Source organism: Aythya ferina (genome assembly GCF_964211825.1).
Source record: "Aythya ferina genome assembly, chromosome: 11".
Lineage (NCBI taxonomy): Eukaryota > Metazoa > Chordata > Aves > Anseriformes > Anatidae > Aythya > Aythya ferina.
The window spans coordinates 20,016,129-20,043,059 of NC_140307.1; the positions used below are offsets into that span (position 1 = coordinate 20,016,129).

The 26,931-nt window shown below is 37.1% G+C and overlaps 1 protein-coding gene across 2 annotated transcripts; it reads right to left on the minus strand.

The window, feature by feature from the left end:
* On the minus strand, nucleotides 1-26,931 carry SCG3 (secretogranin III). Of its 2 annotated transcripts, none has more exons than XM_084532579.1 (12): nucleotides 26,711-26,931; nucleotides 25,959-26,011; nucleotides 25,316-25,361; nucleotides 24,993-25,208; nucleotides 23,793-23,935; nucleotides 22,513-22,674; nucleotides 22,022-22,199; nucleotides 20,029-20,145; nucleotides 7,466-7,549; nucleotides 6,694-6,822; nucleotides 4,864-4,932; nucleotides 1-567 (listed from the first exon to the last, which is right to left on the minus strand). In XM_084532579.1, exons 1-12 carry the CDS (start codon nucleotides 26,793-26,795, stop codon nucleotides 449-451), a joined length of 1,401 nt encoding a protein of 466 aa, XP_084388705.1. In that variant the 5' UTR covers nucleotides 26,796-26,931; the 3' UTR covers nucleotides 1-448. The 2 variants fall into 2 exon arrangements, with proteins under 2 accessions (XP_084388705.1, XP_084388706.1); XM_084532580.1 differs by having other exon boundaries at nucleotides 4,852-4,932; nucleotides 26,711-26,929.

The following is a 26,931-nucleotide window of genomic DNA, read 5'->3' on the forward strand; positions in this document are numbered from 1 at the left end:
TAAATTATTTTCAAATATTTTATTTAGAGAACTATGAACTATTTTCTAATAATGCCCTTTACATAGTTGCATCTATAGAAAGCTAGTGGAGTGAGAGCAAAAAGGTGTATCATTAAAAGACCTGTCCATCAGAAACAATTTTTTTATCTACAAAAGTAAACCAAACACAAAAAATAAATCAAAGTGAACATTACATAATTATTTACCCTGCCAAATTGAAATTCAGTGTAAGAATTTGGAGTTTAGGTTTGATTTGTGAGTGCAGGAAAATACAGTATGCAGTCTGTGCACGAAGCACTACAGTTCCTCTTCTCTGTCTAGAAAGTTATCAGTACAATGTAACCAGAGCATTTCTAATGATATCCTCAAAATAACAGATCATAAGTCATTGAGCTGGGAGGAGGGGAAGCTATACTAGTTTTCTACGTGTTTGGCAGCCATCAGCTTTTTACAGGCTGCCATATATGCGTTTAATTACATCTGCCTCTTCTTTGTCCAGGATGCCCTTGTCCACATACGCATCAGCTTGCTGATCAATGAAATCTCTCAGCTTTGAAAGATCATAATCTGAAAAATAAGAATTCATTTACACAGTGAGTCATCGCCATTATATTGCTTCACTTAAGAAGCAATGCCATTGCTTGGTTTACCCATAAATGCATTTTATCCAACAAAAGAGAGTTCACTATAAATGCGACTTGTAAAAAAACAAAGAAAAAAAAAAAGAAAAAGAAAAACACCTACACAATGTCTTCTTACACCTCTTGGTTCGTTTGCTATTCAAGAGTACAAGAGTAATCATCTCTTGTGCTTGATTGCTTGCTGGTAAGTGCTAAGGTAAGAATATTTGCAGGTCCAGAGATTCAACGTCCTAGTCTGCATGGAAAAGCTATTTTTAAAACCCTAATATTTTCACAATTGTCATGGATTCAAAGAAAAGTATTAAACTGACTGTCTCCTATAAAAATCCCAATAAAATTTGCACTTATTACAGAAAACTCAAGAAAGCAAATTTCTGCAAGTAAATGGACATGATATAATTATTTACCTTCATACAGAACATAGTATCCTGACTTGAAAAATACTGCAGAGTAGTCTTTATGACAGTGTTACTCTCAAAGTAGTCTTTGACAGTCTTTGTATGTCAATCTGCAATACAGTGCAGACAGATCCTTTCTCATTTTCTGATAGATGGTTGCATCTATGCAGCACGATTCATAGTACATGTATATGCATTAAACAACATTTTCCTATGATAAAAAACATCACTATTTCCCATGAAGAGAATTCTGCTTTAAAGCAATCTTTCAGATAACTTAAAAAGGTAACCTACATATATTGTGTAGTTTTAACTCTGCCAAGCACAGATCCAGTATATTCCCACATAAACACATAAATGTTTCAGTTACATAAATATATAAAGCTGCATAAAATATAAAGCTTAATTTGTTAGAATCACAAGTTAGTTGTCAGGAGAACATCAATGTCTTAAGGTTTCATACTAGGTTAAATTAATTAGTATCTCTCATAAAAACAGATTCATCCTGAAAATTTCAGTAGAAGTGACTTATTCCATGGACAGAACCTCCAAGTGGTATTAATACTAACTTTGTAATGTAGTCCAATGTATACCACCATATATAAATGGAAGGACTTTCTTTCAAACTGCACATTGTTAACAAAACAGAAAATATTTTTTCTGTCTTTTTACAGCTAAGTGACCAAAACCAGATAGAAGTAGATAGACATTAAAGATGCAAATTAATGCTTGTGATCTTTTCTATAACAGTATAAAGTAATCTAAAGTGACTAATACAGAAAATAGATACTCAAAACACCCTACTGCTGCAGGGATGTCCTGTCCATATCTGAGTTAATTTTGCCATTTGCTGTACTGAAGCTAGGATTTCATTTTGAGTCTGTTATTGGGATTACTTGAAAGAATATAACCAGTTTGTCTCTTCATCCTATCTCAGTAATAGGGAATTAAATAGCCATTTAGTAATAAGGGTTTGAGATTTGACTCATGTTGACAAAATGAGAGTCTCCAGTGAAAGATTCCATGGAATGGAAATGGATGGAACAATAAATACTAAATTAATATAATATAATATCCACATTAACCACATTCAAATTCCTAGGTTTATTTTTTTAAATAGAATAGTATTTACAACTCTCTGATCATTGCATGGAGATGTGATGGTTTAATTTCTAAACAAATACATTCTACATGAGATTATAACCACGAAGATATTATCCAATTCTGGCTAATTTGTATATCTCATGGCAGTATAATTCATTTTTTTTTTCCTAGAACTTAGTAATGGTCTGTTAATTTCTAATGCTTATTTACAACCTATTATTTTGCGCAAGGAATTAGAAAAATCAGTTTCAATTTATATTCACCACAATAGCTGCAGCATTACACTAAGCTGTGAAATGGCTATAATAAATGAAGTGAGGTCTCGTTTGCATATTCAAATCTTGCCATTTGCTATTGCATCCTACAATTAATCACAGAATTGATTTTTGTTCCTTAATGGCTACCGTCAACATCATGAAACTATAAACTGCCTAAGTATTCTGTGAAAAATTCAAACGTGCTATTTGCATGTATTAGTTAAATGACTCACAGTTGTGTTCTGTGGACACTAAAAAGTAATAGAATACACAGCAGCCTACACCTAGCAGTGGGAGAGATGTTTATTTACACAGGAGAGGAGCTTGTCTTGAAAGAGCATTGGTTTCAGAGATGAAGCCAGGTCTGGGAGATCAAGCCAGTCAGAGGAACAGACTTCTGTTCTTCCTGTATATGCAAAACAAATTCTGGACACAAAAGCCAGTAAGGTCAAAATCTAGGCCTTTACATGTTTCTCTCTAAATCATCCAGACCACTGAAGATTACTTGCCTCCTAAAAAGGCAATTTATATTTTTAAACTGTGAAACTGCAAATGAACACTTGCAAGGTCATTAGTCATTCAATGAAAACTAACTTCCAGTGAAATTCATCCAAAGTTAAAGACCTACAAACATTTCCTGAAGCAAACCTAAACCTCTTTATGTATACCCTGTGAATAAACAATCCATGAATAAGGGTAGAGAAGACTGGTCATTTTAATACATGAATTACTTTGTGAATCGTTTTTCTGCTAGCTCCAAGGTACTAGCTGGAAGTAGAGAAATAATTGATGAGCACATAAATGACACCTAATCGTGTACTGAAGAAACACAACACAATGCATTCACTGCTAGATAACCTTACTCTGACTGTACTTCCTTTATCATCATCCCAGGAGAACCGAATTAGCATTTTATAAAAATAAAAAGTAAGGAAAAGGTACAATAACAATTATGTATCAGAAGAGTAAGAACTGTATTCTAGTTTTGTTATAACTTATGCCGACTTTAAGGCCCATTTCCATTGCCAGAGGACAGATATTTTAGTGTAAATGAAAATCCATCTACACAGAAAGACATGCATTCAGTAGTAGCACAGTGGATCCATTTTCTGGGAGTAGTAACATCCGTACATCTTAATGCATTCCCAGGCAGATAAAATGCTATTGATCTGTAGTCACAGCCATTTGCAGGCTGCAGTAGTGCAAGAAAAAATGTCACTATGAAGACGAGTGAGGGGCTGCCCTGTCAGTACGTGTGATACAGAGAAATAATCACTTGTGACTGAGATATAGTGATTATAATGAGTACACCAATAAATATAAATATTTATTAGAAGTGTCAGGAAAACTCTTGAGCAAATGTGTATGCCTGCTGCTAACTGCAGTTGTTGCCATTGAGAGGAAAGTTTTCAGATCGGAAAAATAACCATAGGCTTGAAAAAAAAAAAGTCCTTCCCATTGCAGAGTTTCTGTATAGGAAAATTAAAGTGTTGGGCTGCAGACATGCACTTGTCTCTGAAATGTAATTCATATATGCTTCAACTCACAGAGAGGGTGGTTAGATTACCCAGGGCTAATCTTATCTCAGATCCCCTTCTGCTTGGCTGGTGCATGAAGGACTCTTCTCACCAGGCTCCACTAATACCCCAGGGTTGGATCCCTTGGCTAGGAACCTTCATTTAAAGAGCAGCTGACAGCAGAAGCCCCACCAATAGCAGAGAGAAGTGATAGGAAGCTGGTTTTATATTAAGATCTTGAAGGAAAACATGACATGGATAAATAAAGATCTGTGAAAAATAAGCTAGAAATCCTGCTGCTGTTAGATTCCTCCCTCCAGCTCTCATGTAGTCCTGCCTCCAAGGAAGAGTCAAATAGTGGAGCAGCTGGTGAGCATACCCTGTGTATCTCCTTCTGTCACTGCTCCCCTTCTACATAGCTTTATATGTGAGAGACACAACACATTAGAATAGTTTGGGCTGTAATCTAATATATTACAGTGCTGGTCACATAGGTAGACAAATCCAGGCATCTAAAAAGATGTTTACCATGTGTGTAAAATCATAATTAAAAGGTTTGTTGAACTAACAAATGAAGCACTTGACAAAATTGACTTACTTGACAAAATCTGGTGACAGGCAGACCACCATCACTATCTGGACAGCACATGACTAACTTCTAACTGGTTAGTCGCCATGTGTTTCATGGCCAATGGTTGTTTGAGACAGTTTATATGACTTTGCCTTAGTTTGCTATTTTAATACATTAATTTAACTTTTACATGGCCTGTATTATTTAACTCTAACATCACCTATTACCACTATAATACAGACAAGCGCGGTTTCATACTATTATTTTTTAGCCTGTAACATAATGTTAAGTTATGGAATATAAATTACATGCTTTGTAATCTATATGGTAACTATCCCAATGTCCAGGCCTTTTACTTCATACCTTCTTTGTTACCTTGTTTGTTGTGTTTTTTTAGCCATTCTATGTTCTTCCTGATTGCTTCCAAATATGCCTCAGTTTTCCCTAGAGTAAAGGATGAGAGAGCACATATATCAATGATTGATGCAGCTTGTTTAACTGAGCAAAGGAAGATTAAAACTATTATTAGTTTCTGTTTAAAAGCCGAGTCCTGTCAACCTTAGCCAGTCAAAATTCCCACAGATGGCTAGCAGGTTTTATCTGTACAAGATTACTCATCCACAAAGTTAGAATCATGTTTTTTTGGTGTTTTTTTTTTTTTGGATTTGTGTACATAATTTTTGGTGGCATCCACAACTACTGTGTAAGTGAATTGAAGCCAACCTGTAGCTTTTTGATCATAAGAACTGTTCAGCAAAGCTGAAGCTGTTCAGATGGCAGGAAATGACTTAATTAACACTGAAAGCATTGACTATCTGCTCATGTACAAAATGTCAGAAATGCTTATTCATCAGTACTAACAGCATATAGCAGATATAAGATTGTGAATATTTTGAAAAGATGAGCTGAAATATAGCTACTTATACTTACTGAGAAAAGGAAAGCATTAAAAATACCATTATATGTCCTTTTTATAGCTGAAATTTTGAAGTGATGGCTATTTTTGGACCAGAAAGCACACAGGACAGAATTAGTTCCAGGATTACCTAATAAAGCCCCTAGGGAAATATTCCAGATAATGGATTCTGAATTCTTAAATTGTCTAGAGCTTTATTGATGTGATGTTCTTATATTTGTCAGGAAAGAAAAAACAACAACAAAAACAAAAAGCACACTAGTGTGATTTTCTTGTAGAAGGCTAATACTTTAGTAAGTGGATACTGTATCAGATATACTGTAAATTTTGAGCTGAGACTGCAAAGCTAGCTTTTTAGTAAGCTATTCTATGAGAGAGCAATGAATATTTTATGAGACAACTAAACACTGAACATTTTTTTTGGAAGCTAAAGTAAAATAACCTGAACCAAATTGAACAGACAAATCTTCAACAGACAAGGGAAATGTTATTTATTACACCCTATGGGTACTGAGACAATTTTTCTTTACTGTGAAATTGGACAACCCTCCTGAGCTATTTTTATCTTCTGTACTTAAAAAGTCTCTGTTGGAAAAAATATCTTCTCCTATCTGTGACTGGCTAATAGTTTGTCTGTTTACACTGGCCACAGGACTGAACCAGGTGACCAATAAACTACAATCTGTAGCCTTGATCACTGCAATTCATTATTGAACATCTTGCAGTGAAAACGTGCATACAAAAATGGACTAGATTAAAGCAGCATCAGTGCAAAGCAGATTGTATGCCTATTTTTTTTTTTAACAAATAACTACAAAACATAGATGTTTATGCTGGTTATTTAGCAATAAGAACCCCCCAAAAGGTTTCTGTCCTAACATGCATACTACTTTGCAAGTTTAGAATTCATTACCTGATAAATATTCTCTCTATATATCTCTTCCTAAGGAAGTTCACCAAGTCTGGACAATAAATTGATGATGAAGAAGGTTTTTGAGTACAGGAGCAAGAACTTACTCTGGAGGTACATCTAGACTACTACATAACCTAACCCTTCATTACTGTGAAGGGTTATGGCCTTACTCAGCATGGGCTATGGTTTCTGTATGCTTAAAGGTAAGCAAATAATTAAATAAACTTCTGAATCAAACTATTGTGTGTTGACTCCTAGTAACTATATAAAATTAATATATTTATGCTAGCACAATGGAAAAACAAGACCAAAGATAGTAAAGGATTCTAATCACTCAAGGCATACATGTGTAGCAAAAACAAGGGCTATTTTGTACCTCTGGGCTCTTCACTGTTTCCTGCTGCATTTTGTTCTTCATTTTTTGTGGAGTCCTTTGAGATTTCATATTCCTTTTCCATTTTAGCTGCTTCTTCCTTCGTACTGTCTGCTTCTTCACTACTCTTGTCTAAGGAAATAATAATAAGAGCAATTTTGTATCCTGTGTTCCAAAAGCACTTCTAAATTATGTCAGTATGATCTCTAAGAAGTAAAACATTTTGACTGATGACTGAGGAACAAACTCATGGGAGACTGTATCAAATTGGTTTCTAAAGGTCATCTCTACCCCAGACCCCTGGAAACAGGAATGTCTGTTTCTGCTCTTACAAACAGTAGCTGAATACAGGTAATTAAAATACAATAATATGCAGTTTATAAGTGTACGTCTGTTTGTGCAGAAAAAAAAAAAGGGGGGGTAGGAAATTTGCCATTCACCAGATCCAAAGTTGACACGGTGATTTTTTAACCTAAACCTTAAAAAGCATTCAAATAGCTTGATGTTGTATATGAGTAACATTTGCACTGCTCTGAAAAGGACAGTCAAGTGAATATGCTTCTCAAATACTAGCCAATTAAGTAAAAACTCATCTCTTCTTGTACCTTTAGACATGCAAGCTTTGGCTACAGACCCTTGAAGGACCAATATCTTTAGCTAGCAGTCCCTCTTCTAATACATTTCTAATACAATTCTAATACAATTAACCTGCTTTAACTGGATAAAAAATATTATTAAATATGGATTTCCAGGTAAGATAATATAGAATAAGTACCTGCTGGTAGCTTTGTTTTGGTTTTAGTGGAAGGATTCTCAAGCTTCTTCTTTGTCTGCACAGCTATCATTGTATCTAGGTTTTCTAGAAATCAAGGCAAAACAAAACCAAATTGTAGTTATTCTTCAACAGCTATGATACAGAATCTATACTATATTCTCCACAACACCAGTTTGAGCAGTGAGTGGAATTCTAAAAGAACTGTCTTCATCCTTGTCTCTGAAGAATGAATGCAGAGTCAACACTAAATCTTGATCAATCTTAAGAGAGAGAAAAATACTAAGTCATGGTAATAGCAGTACCAAATAGGGCCAATAAGCACAGATAGAGTAAAAGTAGTGAGTGTGGATAGACTGAGGATATAAGTTCTAATTATTTAAATTGTATAAGTCACAAAATATAGATAACAGTATCTGTAGCAATTTATTCCGGTGAAAACAATGGAAGGGTTTAACATGACTATGAAATATGTACTTCATCCTGGTAGAACAATATTCTCACAAACTGCTTATCTGTCTGTATTTTGTACAGTTTCACTGGAAAAGAAATGCAAAAATAATGTATTAAATGATATTTAGATGAAATATATACTTAAACTGAATTAATTAAAACAAATATTTTTTAATTTGCTGAGGTCAAGCATCTATCTAAAAATGAAGTAGACAGCAGTGGCAATGTATACAGCTCTACAAGTCTAGCAAATGATTTTCTATGCAAATTTTAGGGTTGAACTCTTATCTCATTTAAAACTAAAAGCAATCTTTTCATCAAGATGGATTTTTCAGATACAATAATTGTATCTCTATGTGCGAAAAAAGTCCTTCTTTTGCTACAATGCTTAATAGATATCCACAAATACATCGTACAATTTTCTTAGTCATGTTATGGATCTGGTGCAGAATTTTCTTCTGTTTTATTGTTGTTGTTTGTTTGTTTGTTTGTTTGTTTAAAAGTTTGGTTAAACGTGGATCCAAAATTTCATAGATGTCAACTAGTTGGTTGTATATTTTTGCAAGACTTGGTTTTGAATTGTCAATGCTCCCTTTATATAAGCAGCTGAAATACTCAGTATCAAATGTGATAACTGTGGCAGAATAGATAATGTAAGGGTAGTAAATATTTTAGATAATGTCTTACATGGTAGGCCAACATTTTATCCATCAGCTAGAAAGCAAAGTTTTCAATCAGAAAGATGCTCAGCACTGAAACCTAAAGATTAGTTTTTCAGCAAGCACACTTCTCTTCATGGCAGATCACCATAAGCAATTCTGCCTGCCATCTGATGAGAAACAACATAATCCTGTCTGCCTGGATCATCTATATTTCCTTATTTACATAAAACTGAAATGTAAGCAGTTTTTATCAGTAACCTGCTTGACTACAATCTGTCAATTCTCCATCACATTAGTTTTTCTTTCTTTTTTTTTTTTTGGGGGGGGGGGGGATCGGGGTAGAACTATTTTCGTTTATCTTATCAACTTATCATTTTAATTTGATTCTTGACCTTGTCCTATGCCCTAAGCAGGTCTGGGCTGGGTTACAAACTGGATCAGACACACTGATGAAGAGAAGAAACGAGCTAGTATTATAGTGGTGGTATTGATGCCTCACTTATCACTTGATCCAGAGCTTATTGAAAAGACTGTAAACATTCCTTTCAGCTGAGCTTAAGATTCTATTATTTATCCTGAATCAGTACCATACTAGCACTCTGGCAGGAATATAAGGATTTCTCTGTTGCAAGAGGCACAGTTTTTTGGATAAGATTACACAGCTAAGAACTCTGTGCTTCATTAAAAACATCTTAATGAAAACAGAGTATTAATCTGGTGTTAACCATGTAAATACATTCACTTAAAAACCCTTCGTAAATTCAAGTGAATACATTATTCTCCCTCACTAATTCATGCAAATGCAAAAACGTCACTGAATTTAGGCTTTATCCCAGCAAAATCTATTAAATCAGGCTTAATTTTAAGTGTAAAATAGTATGTTAAAATACATAGAAGTATTCAAATGCTTAAAATGCCACACATATGTAAGTGCATTGATTCTTAAGTGCCTTTCATGCTCTGTCCCCAAAGAGTTTAAGAGTTGATATACCCACACCCAGCAGGTACTACTGAAGGCAATAGGATTTGTGCTCCTCTGTTATTCGGTTACTTCTACAAATCAGAAATTCTAGTTTCTGAGTCTTTTGATTTGGCTAACAATATTGGTTTAGTTCAGTATAGGAGTACTAATATATATTACTACTTTGCCAAGTGCAGTAACATGGCAGTATGCGTTGTTCTCCAGCCCCATGAATTGAACAGCTACATCTGCATATGAAGTATAATAGTATAGCAATATTGGCCACTAACGGTCCAAGCTTTCTTACCAAATCCAAACCAAGTATAATAACAACTATACTCTATTTTCAAAGTCTTATTTCAACAGTAAAGATATGGACAAGTTTATATGAAAGGCCTTTTAATAAGGACTACATTTTACAGGAGAAGTACTGAAGCTATCCTGATGGCTGGATGGCACATCAACGTGAATCTCAAGATTGCATAAGCAGCTGTATTTTCATTGTGACAGAGAAGTGTTAGCAATGTAAGCTTGTTCATGTTTATGGGGATCATCTGGTGCACCTACGTATATAATAAAGAGAATTTTACAAGAGAATCCCAACTCTTCCTGAAGAGGATTTATACCTTTTTTTCTTTCCCCCTTCAGAATTAATGCCTTTAACAGCTGATATTGTTTCAAAACATGTTTGTACTTGTCAAACGTGGCTAGGCCATGGCTGAGCAATGTTTGCTCTGAGTTACACTAATGGAGTGAGTCATCTCCTGAACTGAGATGTGCCCAGCCAGCAGCTAAGCAGCTGAATGTAGGATTTGGAGGTCTAACAAGAATTGATTACTTTTCTGGTATCATTTCCCTAGCAACATAATTTTTACAGAGTAAAAGTTCAGAAAGGTAACGACCTTTCCACAGAGCTGGCCACTTATTTGAAATGGCACTAATCAAAACAACAGAACAATAACTACCAAGCTAATGGAAGTGACCCATGTTGGTAAAAGAGGTCACCCCTCTGGCGGCTGGCTTTCTGAGGAGCAGTATAATCTAATCATTAGAACCAGACACCAAGAGTCAGAAGATCTGGTTTCTGCCTTGCCTCACTTTCTAACTTCCTCTTTGATCTCAAATGACTCACTGAAGCATTCATTTTTCAAGAAGGCTCCTATTTTGGGTAGGCATTCAGAAGCCCTCGGCCCAATTTCTACAGGCACTGCATGAGAGATCCTGTTGACTGCATCTGAAAATGCAAATTCCCAGCACTTATGAAACTGAAGTTTTTCAAGTTGGGTATCTGAAAATCTGAAGGACATAAAAGCAGAAAATACTTATGTTTACTCTGTGAGAAGGTACTGTGATTACACCCTTTAAATCTGTGGAAAAAGATATTATGTGGAAAAAAAAATTACAAATTAAATTACTTTGTTCTTATTATAGAGGCAGAAACTAATATACTAGTTTCTAAGTATTACCATTTGAGTATTTAATGGAATTGGTAATGGAACCCTGACAAGGACCCTTCTCCATAGATAGATTCATGGTGTTTTCTGGACTCTTGGAAATTGTCCTGCAAAGACTTTTTTATCTGCATAATTGCATTGTGCCCAGGAGGCAGTTACACATTCTATCCTTGTCAAATTGACTGATGCTAAGATTTCACATCATTAAACTTCTGCAGAAAGGCCTGCTAGAAAGGCTGTTTATTAAGGGAGAAAAAAAGGATGATCACGGTAGCCAAAATCAATCTTAAGCATAGCTAAAAAATGAGTTTACTTTATGAGTTCACGCACTACAGCAGCTTCAGATGGATAGCTTTTTGCTGATGACTGCTAGTAATTCTCCCAGGGTTCTTCTGTCTCCTGCAGTAGGTGATTCTACAGAATTTGCAAAGCCTTTTTTCATCTGTGACAAAATCCAGGACATATCAGTGTTCGTTTGTGACTGTTCTGTCAGGAATAGCACACCTGCCTAATTCTTTGGGGAAATTGTCCTTTTAGCTTACATGAGGGAACAAGAACTATCAATATCCTGTTGATTTTTGCCAATGTAGAGAAAAGCAGACTTTGACCCTTAGCTACCTCCTATCTCAATCTTTCTCATTGCTAGTCAGAAATATGAGAAGCTGCTGTTCTGGGTGAGGCCCGTGGTTCATCTGATCAGTATATTTTCTTCAGCTGTGACCAGCGATGGATGCTTTAGAGGACATTCAGGTCACATAATAATAGTGAATCTAAGAAAATGGCTCTGCTGTAACTTGAAATCTAGTAGAATCAAATGAGGAAAAAGCTCCAGATACAGCATTTCAGTTATCAAAGGTGACAGTGAGGTATGAGTGAGAGGTAGCTATAGAAAATATATAATCCTAGCAGGTGTCAGTGAGGTATTTCTGGTAGAATCATGGAAATCTTAATGCTAGTGTACCAAATACTGATGTCACATTTTGAATGTGATGACCCCTGATTAAGAAAAAAATTATTAAACTGAAGGAAATCTGTCAGGATGGTAAGAGAAATGAGGAGTGTATTTATCAGAAAAGAGCAAAGCTTGCCTTGTTAGCCTGACAAAATGAAGGCTGATAGAAGACAAAATTGCCCTCCATAAACATGGAAAGGGGTAAACATCGAAGTGGGAAGTGAGGTGTTCAGTGTGGATGATAATGTTGACACAAAAGCAAATGGCACCAAATAGCCCTGACTAAATTTAATGAGAATAAGGTTTCTAAGCATCAGAGAAGTAGACTCTCAGATGACCCAACCCAAATGAATTTACTGCAAATGGGAACAAAAATCACAATTCTTTTGAAAGGAAACCCAACCAAATCATAAATGGGTGCTTTCTACAATGTGGTCTGACTCACTTGTCCTGGATATTCCTTTATTAATTATGGTCTTTGTCAGTTTAAATAATCCTTTTAAACTATACCCATAAGTCATGTAAAATGCTAGGAAAAGCACGTAAATAAAATACAGTGATGGCTCCTTAAAGAATTGATAAGAAATACAGAAAAGGTAAAAATGTTCATACATTGAACCTTACAAATTTGCCTTGCAAATCTCCCGTTCCTTTCCAACTTACTACTGCCTTACCTGTCAAGATATGGCATTTTCATTTTGAATCTCCCCATTTGACTGATTTATCATGATGGTGTGTCTGAAGTCTAATGCTGCCCTGAGAAACGATGTGTCAGGTGACAAACCCCAGGTAGTGGCATCACTCGTAAATGGGTTCCAGGAAGATGGTCAGAGTGATTTGAAATAAAACAGCAGCAGTATCACTTGGCAATCAGATGAAAGGCAATTGAAAAAATAAAACACAATCAGATAGGTATGTTTTGAGGTGAGCAAAGCTCTGGCCAAGTCTCCTTAATTGACTTTATTTAACTCCCTGCCTCTCAGTCTGTTTCTCAGATTTAACCTTTCAGTATTCTAGAGGCATTTCCTTTGTATTACTCCGGGTCTCCTAGAGCTGTGTGGTACACTCCTTTCCTAATACCTTTCCCATCCTGAGGTTGCCACAAAGCCTACGCACACACTTTTTAGTATTTTGATAAAATGTACTTTCTAAGCATAAAAAGGTTTGGGATTAAAGCAGCATGCAGACGCCTCTACTGCAGGAGTGGGATGGAGTTTAGTTTTGAAAGTTTAGTGACACCCTCTTCACCTGACACCCACACCATCATCTCAAATCATAGCTTATGATCTACATATAAGTGCTCAGCTGTCGTCAGAGAGGTACTAAATTAGGAAAGTATTTTTATAAATGTATATATTAAATACAGTGAGAAAAAAAAGGAAAGTGTTGTCCTCTTTTCTTTAGAAGCACAAACCATTTGGTAGGATGCAAGACCTAGATTTTCAGGATTTGGGCAATATCCTTATTTGTCAACAGAGACACCATCAGGAAACAGAGATTTCTCACAAACTATCCAGTTGGAAAGCATAGAGGAAGCAGTGAAGGGAAATGGAAGAAGAAGCAAAATATTGGCAAGAACTAGCTGCAAATTTAAAGGTTAGATAGTAATTAAGCAAAGGAATTAACTGTAATATATTCTTTTTGGTTTACAGACCTCTACACATGATTTGATAGCCATGCAATGTGGTGGGAGAAAAAAACAATAATACTAAAACTACTGAATCTCCCTCAGAAAGGTAGCTGAAAAAATTAGATCCTATGGATAGTGGAAATACTATGTTGTCACCCTTAAGTGATGCCCATAATGACTCACAGTAGTGAGTGGTGGTTCTCCTTTTTAATTACTCTGGGGTTAGTAGAATTTTGATATCATGGCTACCCATTTATTTTTTTTTCTATGCAGTGAGAGTATGAATGGGGGTAAATAGAAGATGATGAAAATGGTGAGGGCAGAAAAACATTCACGTGTTTGTGCAAACACAGAGTGCCATGTGACAGAAATGGATGAGGCATTGGATGAAGCTACTGAAAGAAAAGCTTTAAGCTGAAACAGGGCCTGTGGTCAGCACACTTGCTAGACTTGCTAGACCTTGGCATACTCTTTTCACATTCTTTCATCTCACAGCCATGCAAATTCATCTTGTATTTAACTGTTCACATACACCTCACATCATCACTGCTGCTCCTCAGTATTTGGCCCACTGCCCTAATCTGAGGTGCTCCTGATTTCAGATGTATGAGAGCCCTTGATTTTCTTAAGAACAGTGTAGTTTCTTAAAGCAGTGTACTGCCATCTGTGTCACCTTAGTTCATCAGATACAAAGCAAATCTCAGGAAAAATAGAGCTGCCTAAAATTAAATAACTCCCACTGGTAGCTGTGTGCATCAGTCATATGATAAAGTCATACTGGAGAAGGAAAATCACCAAAGGGAAATTCCGATAGATTTGATTAAAGAATTTGATTATAATTGATTAAAGATTTTAATGCTGATGAAGAAAACCTACGGTATAAGCAAAGAGGTCTTTGAGAAAAATGACATTAAAAAAGAAAAAGAAAGTATGCCTGAATGGTTTCCTGTATGAAATAGTCAGTGCACTTCACCTTTCAGCTCAAAATGAAGGAAAGAACAAAAATTTCTTATAGTGCTGTCTATATACCACTTGCAGCCTCTGGCACTGGATTAGCCACACCTTCCATGACCCCTTTTGAAATCACACAGTCTGTATCAGGCAGCATTTGCTTTTGGAGACAGTGAGTAGGGGAGAGATGATGCCACTCGGTGCTGTGATCTGCTCTTTGCCTCATACTCTTGACTCAGTGCCTGTTCTTGCGTATCTAAACAAATATCAGGATCAGACCTTTGGCCTGGAGCATCTGTGCTGATGAGAACTTTAGGGATTAGTCACAGTATTCAAATGAATCCTCCTGTCTCCTAGGAAAAGGCCAGATTGTGTCTACTATGCACTGGCCTACGCTGGAGAAATTGCAGCGCTCTGCCTTCATCAGAGGTGGAGCTGTGAAGGGCACCAAGCATGAATGTGAGAGACTGAACAGCTAGTCCATATTCCTTAGCAGACAGGGGCATAGTAAAAGCAGCACAGGGGACTCAGCGCCTCTTCTGCTTCCCCTAGAATTTTGTCATGCAGCCTCAGTCTGGCTCAACCCCTACAATTCTATGATCCTGTGATCCTGTGTGAAAGAGAATACGAAAATAAAACAATGCCCTAACAGTAACATTCAAAAAAGGACCAAAGTAATGACTGTGTATACCTAGGCAGTAGCTCACCAAGAAACCATCTCCCTCGAGCTAGTACATCCTGCAGTTCGTAGTCTCCTTTTGAATTGCCCATGGAAACAAATGACAAGGGGCTAGGAGAGGTAAATAGAGACATCTGTTCGTGTCCATTTCTAACCAACACAATCTCCTACTCAGCCGCGGGGGAGAGAGTGGATTCTGACAGTGAGTCAGAGCCAAAGGGAGGCGGATGAGAGGTGGCTTTGGTTTGGTCTAGGGAAGGAGGCGGCTGTGACTCAAACACTGCATACTGATGAGCTGGAGCAATCTCTCTATTTTCCCTCCTAATTTAAGGGGGCTTTGCTCCCAAACCACTCTGCTGAGGGCCATGTGTTGTACACTGGTTACACTAAGCTAAAGGCTCTCCTACAAGGAGGTGAAAAGTGGGATCCCCCTCAGAGAGAACAAATCTCCAGAATGCTTAAACTTAATTTTCTTCCCACTCCTTTGCCTTTCTCTTCAACAATATCGTGCAGTTGTGGAAGACATAGAAGCTCTGATTTAGAAACTGAAAAAAAACTCGCCAACCTCAATTATAAAATGTAATAAAATATGCGTTATATACAGTATCAAGGTGAAACGTATACATAGATGTGAGAGAAAGAAGTACTGATGGCAAAATTTGGTGCTACGTGCACTAGTCAATAAATGAGAACACACAGGAATACAATGTTCACATAACTGATTTGCGTTTCTAGGGTAACAGTTCATGGGATAATACAACTTTCATTTGCTTGGGGTGGCAATGGATAACTTTGCTACAAACCTACTCTTGTAAGCAGAGTACAGTAGCAGAATATAATCACTGAGCTGTGTAAAGAGAATTCAGACATACCCACTGGTGCCTTTTAAAAATTTGTTTGTCATTTCTGAAAGCTCTGTTTTTGTTTTGGTCCACTAGTGTCTAATTACAAATATTTCCTCGAATAGTTCTAAAACTCACTTGTTATTTTGGTCCTATTAGTGGGAGATGATTTACAAATTTATCTGAACAAACTGGCAGAAACCATTTGTTTCTGCGTCTAAGCTGACAACAATATTATTAACATCAGGGTATTACAAAATTATTTTTCTTTATGCATTTGCTATAAACAGAGCTTTTACTAGGATGGTAGTGGACTGATATGCTTTCATTTTAAAATTAGCTAGAAAACAGACTGACATACAGGAAAACTCACTCAGCTCACAAAAAAACCCTCTTTGCTATGCAGTGTAGAAGAAGTGTTTCCTTAACACTTATCTGCCCTGTGATTGATGGTTCTGATAGAGAAGCTGTAAGAGTGAAGCTTCACCGTGACACTACTCATCAGACAGAAAAGGAAAATGAAGGCAAGTGCAATATTAATCACAAAGTAATATTCAAACAGTGTAAGGATGTTTGCAATGCATTCCTTATTCTGCTCTGCTGATATCAAAGTGAGTTTTACCATGGCTCGAACAGCATTTCCTGTTCCCTCAAGGCACTCAGCACCATGAAGGATATAGTCCTTTTCAGTTCTGCATGGGAAATTCAGCATCAGCTACTTATGCAACAGAAACAGTATGACTGCCATGAATAATGAAATAATTTATGCTGAATCGGTCACAACTTCTTTGAAAGCTTCTCGCTGCTTTCTGCCAGTCATTATGTGGAGAGGTTCCAGCTCTTTCAGTCCACTCTGTCACTGCACCCTTGCCAACAGCAATCATTGTTTCAGTAACTGTCCTAATACCCTCCCAATACTCAACCTGTGCAGTGATAACAGCCTGTTCATCTAGCAGGCTGGGGAAAGCAAGCTCAGCTATTTGGGTAGTATTTTCTGGATACTGAGAAGCAGCCCATAGGTGAATAAATTGATAGCACAGTTGGATCTAACTCACAAGCCACTTGTGTAGCTGTGGCCCCATGTCCTTTGATTGATTACCTTATGACTTCTGTACCACCATTTGTCCACTCTTTTCATTGCAAAAAGAGATTTTAAAGCAACTTTCAATCTTCAGAGGGCAGAAAGGCTTTCTAGAAGGATTTCTGAAAGCCTCTGAACAGTCTAGAACTGTATCATGGGGCTTTTATTCCACTGAAGAACTTGCCCCCAGTACATCAAAATACATCATCCATAGCTAAGAAAGTGATAGAAGATAGCAGCAGTCTGCCATCAGCAGGGAAATTATCAAATATGATGCTTTTTGACTGAATGCACATCTCATATCAGTTTGTTACAGCCTCTCTTTAATGCTTCCAGAGCTGTACCTTCTGAACACATGCTGTAAAAAGACAGGCAGTACTTTTACTGGATAAATTGCTTTTTTGCTTTCTGTGTTTTGTGTTACAGATTTTACTTAGCATATGAAAAGCTTTTAAATATATCTTACATAACACTGAATATCTGTATTAAAACATGAACTTCCTTTCCCTTGCATTTGTATGTGGATGCTTTTGTGTTTTTCTTGCACCACACTGCAGCTAGATCTTTTGTAACTTAAAGCTAAACCTAACAACATCATTCACTGCAGCAGCAAGATATTTTCCCCTGGAGTAGGATACAATGATGATGACATAATGCTGTGGTTTCCAAATCCCAAGCCAGCTGTTACTGGTATATGAATTCAAATTTACTGTCTCTGTGTGAGAGGCACAAAAGCTTGTGACTTGATTCAGTAAATGATTTATTATTTTGAATATATAATTCAGGGACATAGTTTCGCATGGCTTCACCCACGGAGTGATGAAAAGTAATTTAGGCAGTTTTCTACTGTAATAAAACAGAAAAAGGGTATAATTCCATTTGCCCAGACCCAGCAGGTAATTTCTGCCAAGTAGCATGGGATCTGCTCACTAATTCTGGATTGAAGGAACAATTAAAAGCTGCTTTTTTTTTTTTTTTAATTATTTCTTCTCTCTGACAGATATTCATTCTAATTCCTTCATCCGCTGCAAATGAACACAGCAGTGCATCATTCCCATAGCCTAAACTGCATTGAGCAACACTGTACCTATTCACGTAGTACTGGGTATATTATATTGTAACTTTTAGTTGAATAAGGGTGGCAATAAACCTGCTGCCATGGTTATGGATGCTGCAAGAAGCTAGCTTTCTCCTTTGTTTAGTGATCTTGAATATTTGAGAATATTAACTAAATAAATGAAGGTCAGTTTTACAGTCATTTCTCAACAGCAAGTCTAAAAAAAGAATACCACGGAAGCAATGAGAGACCTATGAGAAAGCTTTCTCCACTACGGTAAGTTGCTTTGATGGAGTATAAAATCCACCTCTCCATAAATCGCTAATTTGCAAGGCAGAGTCTGGCTACATTGGTAGCCTTACTTTAAATCCAGACTAAATCAGACCTCTTAAATTCTTAACCTAATCCCTGCCTTCTGTACTGTGTCATCATAGCAATTTGTTTCCACAGTAACGGTATTTATTTATTCAAAGTAAAGCCAATGTGAATAAATGCCCTGAATTTTAGCAGGCAAAAATGCATCCCTAGTGTAACTCCATTATCTGAGCAGCGTTACGTCAGGGATGAATTTAACCTATTAAGTTTTGGCACAACACTATCAGTGAGGACAATATCTACGCAAGTCATGTTATCTTAATTTGTAGAATGACATTGAAATCACAGCATTGTAAATAACTGTGTAATTATGTGAATCTTTCCTTAAACACACAGGCAGGCAGAGATCGTATCAAATATCCAAATCTTCCAAAATTCAAGGACTTCTCAATGAAAATCAAGGGACAATATTGGTCAGAGATATACAGAATTCTTTAAAGGGGAGTTACAATCATGCACTGAATGTGAATCATGAGTCACTGGATTTTTTGCAGCCGAGTAATTGGTAATCAATCCATACAGGTTCAGTAGCATCAACCATTCGTATCAAACAAATCTACAGAAGTCATGAAAGATCATTGCCAGTCCTAACTCTGTGACAGGCTGATTTATTACGCTGAGAAATTGCCCTGATGTAAACAAAAAATTATCAGGTTAGCCTAGAACAGAAATACTTTAGAAAAATAAAAGAGCTGTAGAGAGCTTATACAGATGTACCCTTTTTCTGTAGCTCTGCTTGTTTAACTAGAAAGACTATCAACATTTACTATAAAACTTGCAAAAGACAGAAAGAGAGGTTGGTAAGAAAACAAAACAAAGACAAACCAAGCCCAGCTGTTCTGAAATCCCTCTTCAGGAAATTATAACAATTTTACAAAGTCTAATTACATTAAAAAAAAATGCAAAAAACATACAAATTTTAAAATTTTACAGATTCTAAAATGTAATCCAGGAAAGACAGCTTCAAAAGCTACTCCTGTGCCCACATGTAATGCTTTTCATAGATGGAGAGAGTTTTACTTGGTAAAACTTGGTCCATAGCACTAGGTCCTGTCTATTCTAGCTATTTACAGATTACAGATTAGAGGTGTTGAAGTGTTAGATTCCTTTTGGAAAATTCAGACACCTGATCCACCTGAATATAACTGAGTGAAATGCTAACCTTGCTCTGAAAAAAACACCAATTAAAATCAATTGCATTTCACAAATGTGAAGGTGGAATAAACCTCTAAATACATATCTGATAAATAACCTTTCCATCATTATGTGGAAATATTAAAGCAGTATAGATTTCAACATTGCTATAATGAATGATCAGTCATTTAGAAGTACAGCTTTAACATTTTGAATGAAGAAGTCTGAAACAAGACTCGTAAGAGCAAAGGAGATGACGATATAATTATTACTGTTGGTAGAGTAAGAACATAGCATTAATAAACAGTACTGTTGCAAAAAGTATGTACTCTCACCCAGATAGGAAACTCCTTCTTCTGGTGTGATTGTTCCATATTTAACCATCATCTTCACAAAATCAATCAGGGTTTTCATTATGGTTATCAAGGTCTCTTTCTCTTTCATCTCTGTCTCTGTGTGAGGGGATAAAGCAAAGGTAGTCAAAGACTTCAGCCAATTCAGAAAACTCAGTTCTGCAAACTGTTTGCAGAAACTTCATGCATTAAAAACAAAACAAAAACACTACAAGGAAGGCTGTGCTAGATTACCAAACAGAAATCCTACTTATGTTCCCCTTTAAACTGCTCCTGCAGAGTACATCTGAATATACTTAAAAACTTTGGGGTTTGTTTCTTCTTTACAGCTTTTTGTCTTGAAGATCTATGTTATAGAAATAAAATAGTATTAATTTCATTTTGTGGATAGGAAAGCACACTGAGATAAGTGACTTGACAAAGTTCAAAAAGCAGTGAGCACATATAGGCACAGTCTTCTACAATGTTTTTCTTTTATTTGTCAGTGAACTACTCAGTGGATTGATCTGGCCCTTTAACATGAAGATGGCTCAGAGACCCTTTGGATTTATTGGCAAGTGTCTCAAATGAGACTGTTAATAGTGCACGAGACCATGACTGAGGAACTGGGAAAAAATATAATATTACATGGTTGGGAGGATCATGACTCCAGAATAGGACATAAACAATGATTTTTATGATAAAAATCCATGTTTCTTGTCCATATGTATTGCTGAATACCCTCATAAGCAGTGATTCTTAGCTTTCTTTTTTCACTGCATTTATCTGCTGAGCACTATTACTGCCATGTCTGCATTAGCAGCATGAATCTCTCCCACCACAGAGTTACGCAGGCTCTTCCTGCATCCCTGGTTGTCACAGGACCCAACAGAGCCAGGTGCAGTCTCAGACAGGGACAGTCAAAAACATACTCCCAGCCTTGGCAGAGGGCCAGCCCCTTTGGAGAGCTACTGAACAGGTTTTAATATTGCTCTCTGCAATTTAACACACATCTGTAGAATGCAATTGAATCTCCTCTCCTCCACCGTGATAAAAGTTGGCAGGTGAATGGGATAAAGCAGGAGACAAGGCAGAGATGTGCCTTGTGGGCCCTGATTCTGTTTGCTTGATTACCTGTTAAACCCCATATGCTGCTTTGCTTTGTGAATAGAAAAAGGAGAAAGAATAGCATTGAAAACTACCAAGCGAAAATTAAAAGAACAAGAAGAATATGAGGTTTCTAGCCTGGATTTCAGCAAAACATGCCCTCAGGTTTTTCATTCTGGTTCTCCACTAAAGTATTTATGGGGACAGTTTGAGGAAAGATTAAGGCTCCTGCAGGACAAGGAATCTACAGAATAAATTATTGCTGAATTAGTGCTGAAGACATGCTGGCTGCAGAGAGTAAGAGTGGGTGTGTGGCAGAGCATGCTGACAAAGGGGCTGTGGCGAGGTGCCACAATCTTGCTTTCACTAATTGGAAGGCAATAATGTCTAGCACCGGAATAGGAAGAGACGTGCAGAGCTTTCACTGCAATAAACAGCAAACCTGTGGTTTGTGAAAAGGCTGGGAGGCTCTGACTCGTTTACTGGTAGCATCATTATGAGGATTCTACTGATTCTACTTGCTTGTATCTCTGTTGGCTTAGAAGAAAAGGACATTACGGGAAAGGCCCTGGAGAAAACAATTTTCCAGTTTTTCATCATGCCCATCAACAATGAAAAGAATTCAGGATTCCTGAATCGTGTGGCCCAAGATTGGATGGGCAACCAAGGTCACAGCGTTTGCAGTTCTCAGTGGCATTCTTCCCAACGTTTTGTCATATTCACAAAAAGAAAAAATAAAAAAAATGAGTTTATGCTATGCATCTTGGAGAACATTTTTAAAGCAATTAGGGGAGCTGTGGAGAATGGAGGGGAAAAGAGTTGGAGCAAACAAAGAGTATAATTTTCTACTTTTTCCCTAAATATTCCTGTACACCCAAAATAAGCTCACCTGAATTTAGACTTTTTAATAGTGCATAGAAGTTTGGAAAGTATTGGAGGTCTTCAAAATTATCTTCAGAAGGCAGTTCATTTCTTCTTTCCAAGATATTGGATGATGACCATGTGTTATCCACTGTGTCATCAATTTCCCCGTTAGTGAAACTATCCTGATCAGTCTTGCTTGATGTCTCCACAAAAGACATAAAAATAGATAAATCAATGAGCACATTGCGTTTGGCGATAGAGATAATTGAGCAATAGTATCATCATCTCACACCAATATTTTCCTATCTACCAAGTGAAAACTAGACTGTTTTTTCAAAGTTATTTCAGTTTAGAATCTAGCTTAAAATTCAACATAATACACTATTCATTTTTCTGTCTTATGGAATTACTTTTAGAACATCTTTAGTTTCCAGATTGAACTATTTATTCCCTAAAGTGAAGCAGTCTACTTGTACTGTTTACTGAATGAGTCAAAATTATTAGCTAAGAAATTACCATTTTTTCCTGTTGCTTTTCCTTTGTATCACTGTCTGCTCTGCTTGGAGGGTAATCAAAATCTTCAGATTCCTTCTCACGATCCTTTGCTTCATTTGCAATTAGCTGTTGTAAAACCTCTGCCACTTCATCTTCTAGGGTATAGGCCTGGCTCTCTGTGATCTGTTAAAATATTTGTTCAGAGTACTTATAGAATATTGTGGTTTTCTTAAAATGAATGCCAATATGAAACCTGAGCTTTTTAAATAGTTTGCTTCAAAGCTGAGCATAGATAAATTGGGTGTAATACATTCACTGTTTTGTGTGTGTGTATACATGGAGAGAGATAGGCACATAAAAAACACATACAAACACACATCAAATATGTGTGCATACCCCCCCACCCCCATGTAGCCAATAGGAAAATATAACCCTGTAGGGCTTAACACAATGGGGTCCAGCTTGGAAGATGGAACAGCAAGTGCAGCGTAACTACATATATATATATACATGCACACATTTTCTTTAACAACGTACATATCTATGAGCAACTACAACAGAATACAGTAATATAGGGAGGAAAAACGCTAATAGCTTTCTGCAGCATCTTCAAAATGTTTTTTCTTTGCTTCGTAACAGCTGTCACTTGAATGACAAGTGTACTATGCAGCTGTCCCCACACACCTCCCTTTGTAATCAGTGGGATTCAGCATGCAATAGCTGATTGCAAATTCTAGTGCAGAAAAGATAAGACTAGTGTACGAAAATATAAGGATTCCATATTGCAATATCTCAACCATTGAGATATCCAGAGAACAGAGTAAAACCCAATCTTGTTACAATTCAGCAACAATGAGAAATGTATCCTCAGCCAATCAGCATCATTATATATCCTCTGACTATCGTAATTAGCAGGTGGACCAGGAATGAGCTCAGACCTTTCTCCATAAACGTCCAAAATTAATTGATAATTGTAAAAAACTACTTGCGAATCAGAAGAGGAAAATTAAAAGGAAAAAATGAGGGCTTATATGGAGGAGCACAATCCACAAATGTTTTCTCCACATCAGGAACACTCTACAGTTCGGCATGTTTTGTTGCAAAGCTATCACAATAGCAATACTGTTGCAGACCTAAACTAATGTGCAGAAAGGAGTCAAGAAGCTTGCCTAGAGCCTGAATCTCATTAATATTCTTTCAAGTCAGCATTATTCGCTGGACACAGTGTTCATCCAAACTGTCTAAAAGAGCATTAAACCAACCCACAACACAGCTGAATGAAGTATTAACAAGATACTTACTAGCCCCAGACTTAGAAGTTTTGAAACGATCTTGTCAAACACTCCTCTATCATTTTCCTCATAGATTCGCGTAGCAATTTTTTGAACTATGTCTTCAGCAGTCAAAGGAGTGCCATCTAATTGATGAAGGCCATCTGGATCATCTAAAAGGATTACAGTTTAACTGTGTGCTAACTGTCCTAACTCATTTGGATTAGACATCTTGCAAAAAATGTTCGCCTGTATCTTTTTCACTTCAGAACAAAGCTGTACTTTTAAATACAGGTTAGGAACATACTTTGATACACACTTTGCATGCATCAGTCACAATGAAACGTTCTTCATGTCTATTTTCTACAGATGAAAAATGTCTTTATAACAGGCTCTTTTCTAAAAGCAAGTACAAATGTCAGGAACATACTCTATTGCTCGTAGAAAAATTTGTAAGAATAAGAGAATATTGCTCACGTATCTGCTTATGTACCTCTTCCTGGTACTTGCCTTCATTGTATGGCTACTTAGAATAAAATATGTCATAACTAACAGCATATTATAGTCTTGTTTGGATTTCATCAAATTAAGTTTTAATTATGTAATCTTTACTTACGTTAAATAATATCATTGTGACCACTGAGAATGTGAATATGATGAGTAAGCTTTGATCTGTGATCAGTATACTCTTATATAATTAAAAATATCCTGAGCTAAATGCTTCTTTCAACTCTCAGAGGACTCACTTAAACTACAAGTCAATTAACAACTCCTGTAGTAAAGGCAATTCTTAGTCTTTCAGTTACTTCTTTTCTTTTAGCTATGTGATAAGGAGAGTCATCTAACAGGCATAACATTTGAAATAAATGTATGTGATTTATCTCTCTATAAAAGTACTTTTCCCTTTCAAACCAGAATAAATCACATTTTCATTTAAAAATATGTCCCATTTTCTTCCATCAAATCTAAAGCTCTAAAAAACATGATGCGAATTACGGTTGGATTTTCCTTCTACAGAAGATGAGTATAATAATCAACAGTAGTAATTCTTTTGTATTGTGTTTCAAAACCTAATTGCAATATGACAAGCTTCTACAACTGGAAATAACCAAAATTGCACTGCAGGAACAAATACAGCTCATGTTCAGTGACGAATGCAATATCCGTTATTACAACCAGTTTGCAAGAGAAGTCTAACCTAAGTGTTACTTAAAGGTGATTATAGAATACCTTGGAATTTATAATCCAGTCCACCTTTAGTAGAGTCATAGTCATCCACGACCCTGCGGTTCTTGGTAGAGTCTGCATCATCAATGGCCAATTGCTGTTCATACAAAGAGCTTCTAATTGATTCCCTTTCTTTTTCATTCCTCTCTCTTTCTGCTACTGACTTTAGCAGATTCAAGTCATCAGCAAAGGAATAATTCCTGAACTCTGGCTTATTTTCTGGAAAATATATCACACGACATATTTTTTTTTACCTCTTTGAATGCCATTATGACAAAACAACAACAACAACAACACACTATAAAACCAGGAAAGAAATGTTTTACCTGTGGGAACTATTTTCCTATTCTTGTCTGCCTCAGCTTCAGCAATCTGACATATGAAAATAAAATAAATTAAAACAACAACAACAACAACAATCAGAGGCAGAAGGAATAAATACACTAAAACATATGATCTCTTACTTCATTATTACCAGCAAAAGCCTTAATCCCTGATCTTTGTTCTTAGTGTGAAGTTTGCCTTAATAATTGGAACATGTTTAAACTCTTGTCACTTTTCATCATTACCACCACATTCTCTGATCAGAATCAGACATTACAAGAAGCTGTAATAGACTTTTCATATAAGGACAAATACCAGTGATGTTTCCCTTCTTCAGCCCAAGCTCTCACTGTACTCCCTCCCTTAGGATTGCAACACAAAGGGGTTCCATGCATGTCAGCTGCCAGAGCTGATGACCTGCTTTGGGGATCTTGGACAGTAAAACCCTATAAAGAATTTATTTAAAATTATTGAAACTTTATTTTGTACCTAAAGTACATCAGTGTTTGCTTTACTGATGAATCACTTTTTATGTCGTTTGTAAAGCCATCAGGATATTCATGTATCTTGTATTTGAATGCTGAAAATATTATGAAAATACAAACCAAAAAAAAAAAATCTAAAATATTTTTTTATTTTACCTACCTGTTCCTCCAAAGGTCTTTCTACACTTAATTGTCTGTTGTGTATAGCTTTATCTAGAATTAAAAATATACACACACATATATTCAGTTACATGATGCACGTGACTCCAAAGAGGCAACACATTTTTTCTTAATTTGTCGTTTTGTCACATAAAACATGGTGCCTTAAATATGATGCTAACTGCAAGATCTTGTAAAAAATAAAATAAAATCAGTTTTCCTAGGAGAATGGGGATTTCAAATGTCAAACATTTAAACAAAGCATGATTACTTGGGGCAGAGGGAGAGGTTCTGTGACGGACATAAGAGAAATACAGATCCTCAGTAACCCCTTTCTGATGAGAAAACTCATAGATGAATTGGGTGGAAAACGCTGTAAGAGATTGACTGAAATAGCAATAATCGGATTGGCACAGCCCAGAGATTAAGAATCCGTGACACCCAGAATACCAGGGGAGACAGCGAGCGGGAGAGGCCCGGCGGCTGCTGCAGGGTGGCGGCACACAGCTTGGCACAGGACGCCCAGCCCAGCGCCTCTCCCAGGGCCGGCGCTGCTGCCCCCACTTGCAGCCAGGCACCGAACCCGGTGTCAGAGCGCAGCTCCAGCCACCCACCGCCTTGCGCCAGGAACATCGCGTCTACGGGATCCACCTGCCTGCAGCCAAGCAGAAGGGAAGTTTTGGCTCTTCTCCCCGCATCCCCTGCCAAGCACTCCCCGCAGCTGGGGGCCGCCGGCTGAGCCGAGCGCCTCACCTTTGCCCCCGGGTTTCGGGAAGCCATGCCCGCGGCTTGCCATCAGCGACAGCACCTGCACCACGACGGCCAGCTTGAGGAACATCCTGCTGCTGCTGCTGCTGCTGCTGCTGCTGCTTCTGTTGCTGCTCCTTCTATTGCTGCTGCTGCCGCTGCTGCCCGGCGCTCGCGAAGGGCGAGCGCGGCTCGGGGCCGGGGCCGCTGCCGGGGGCTTCGCTGCC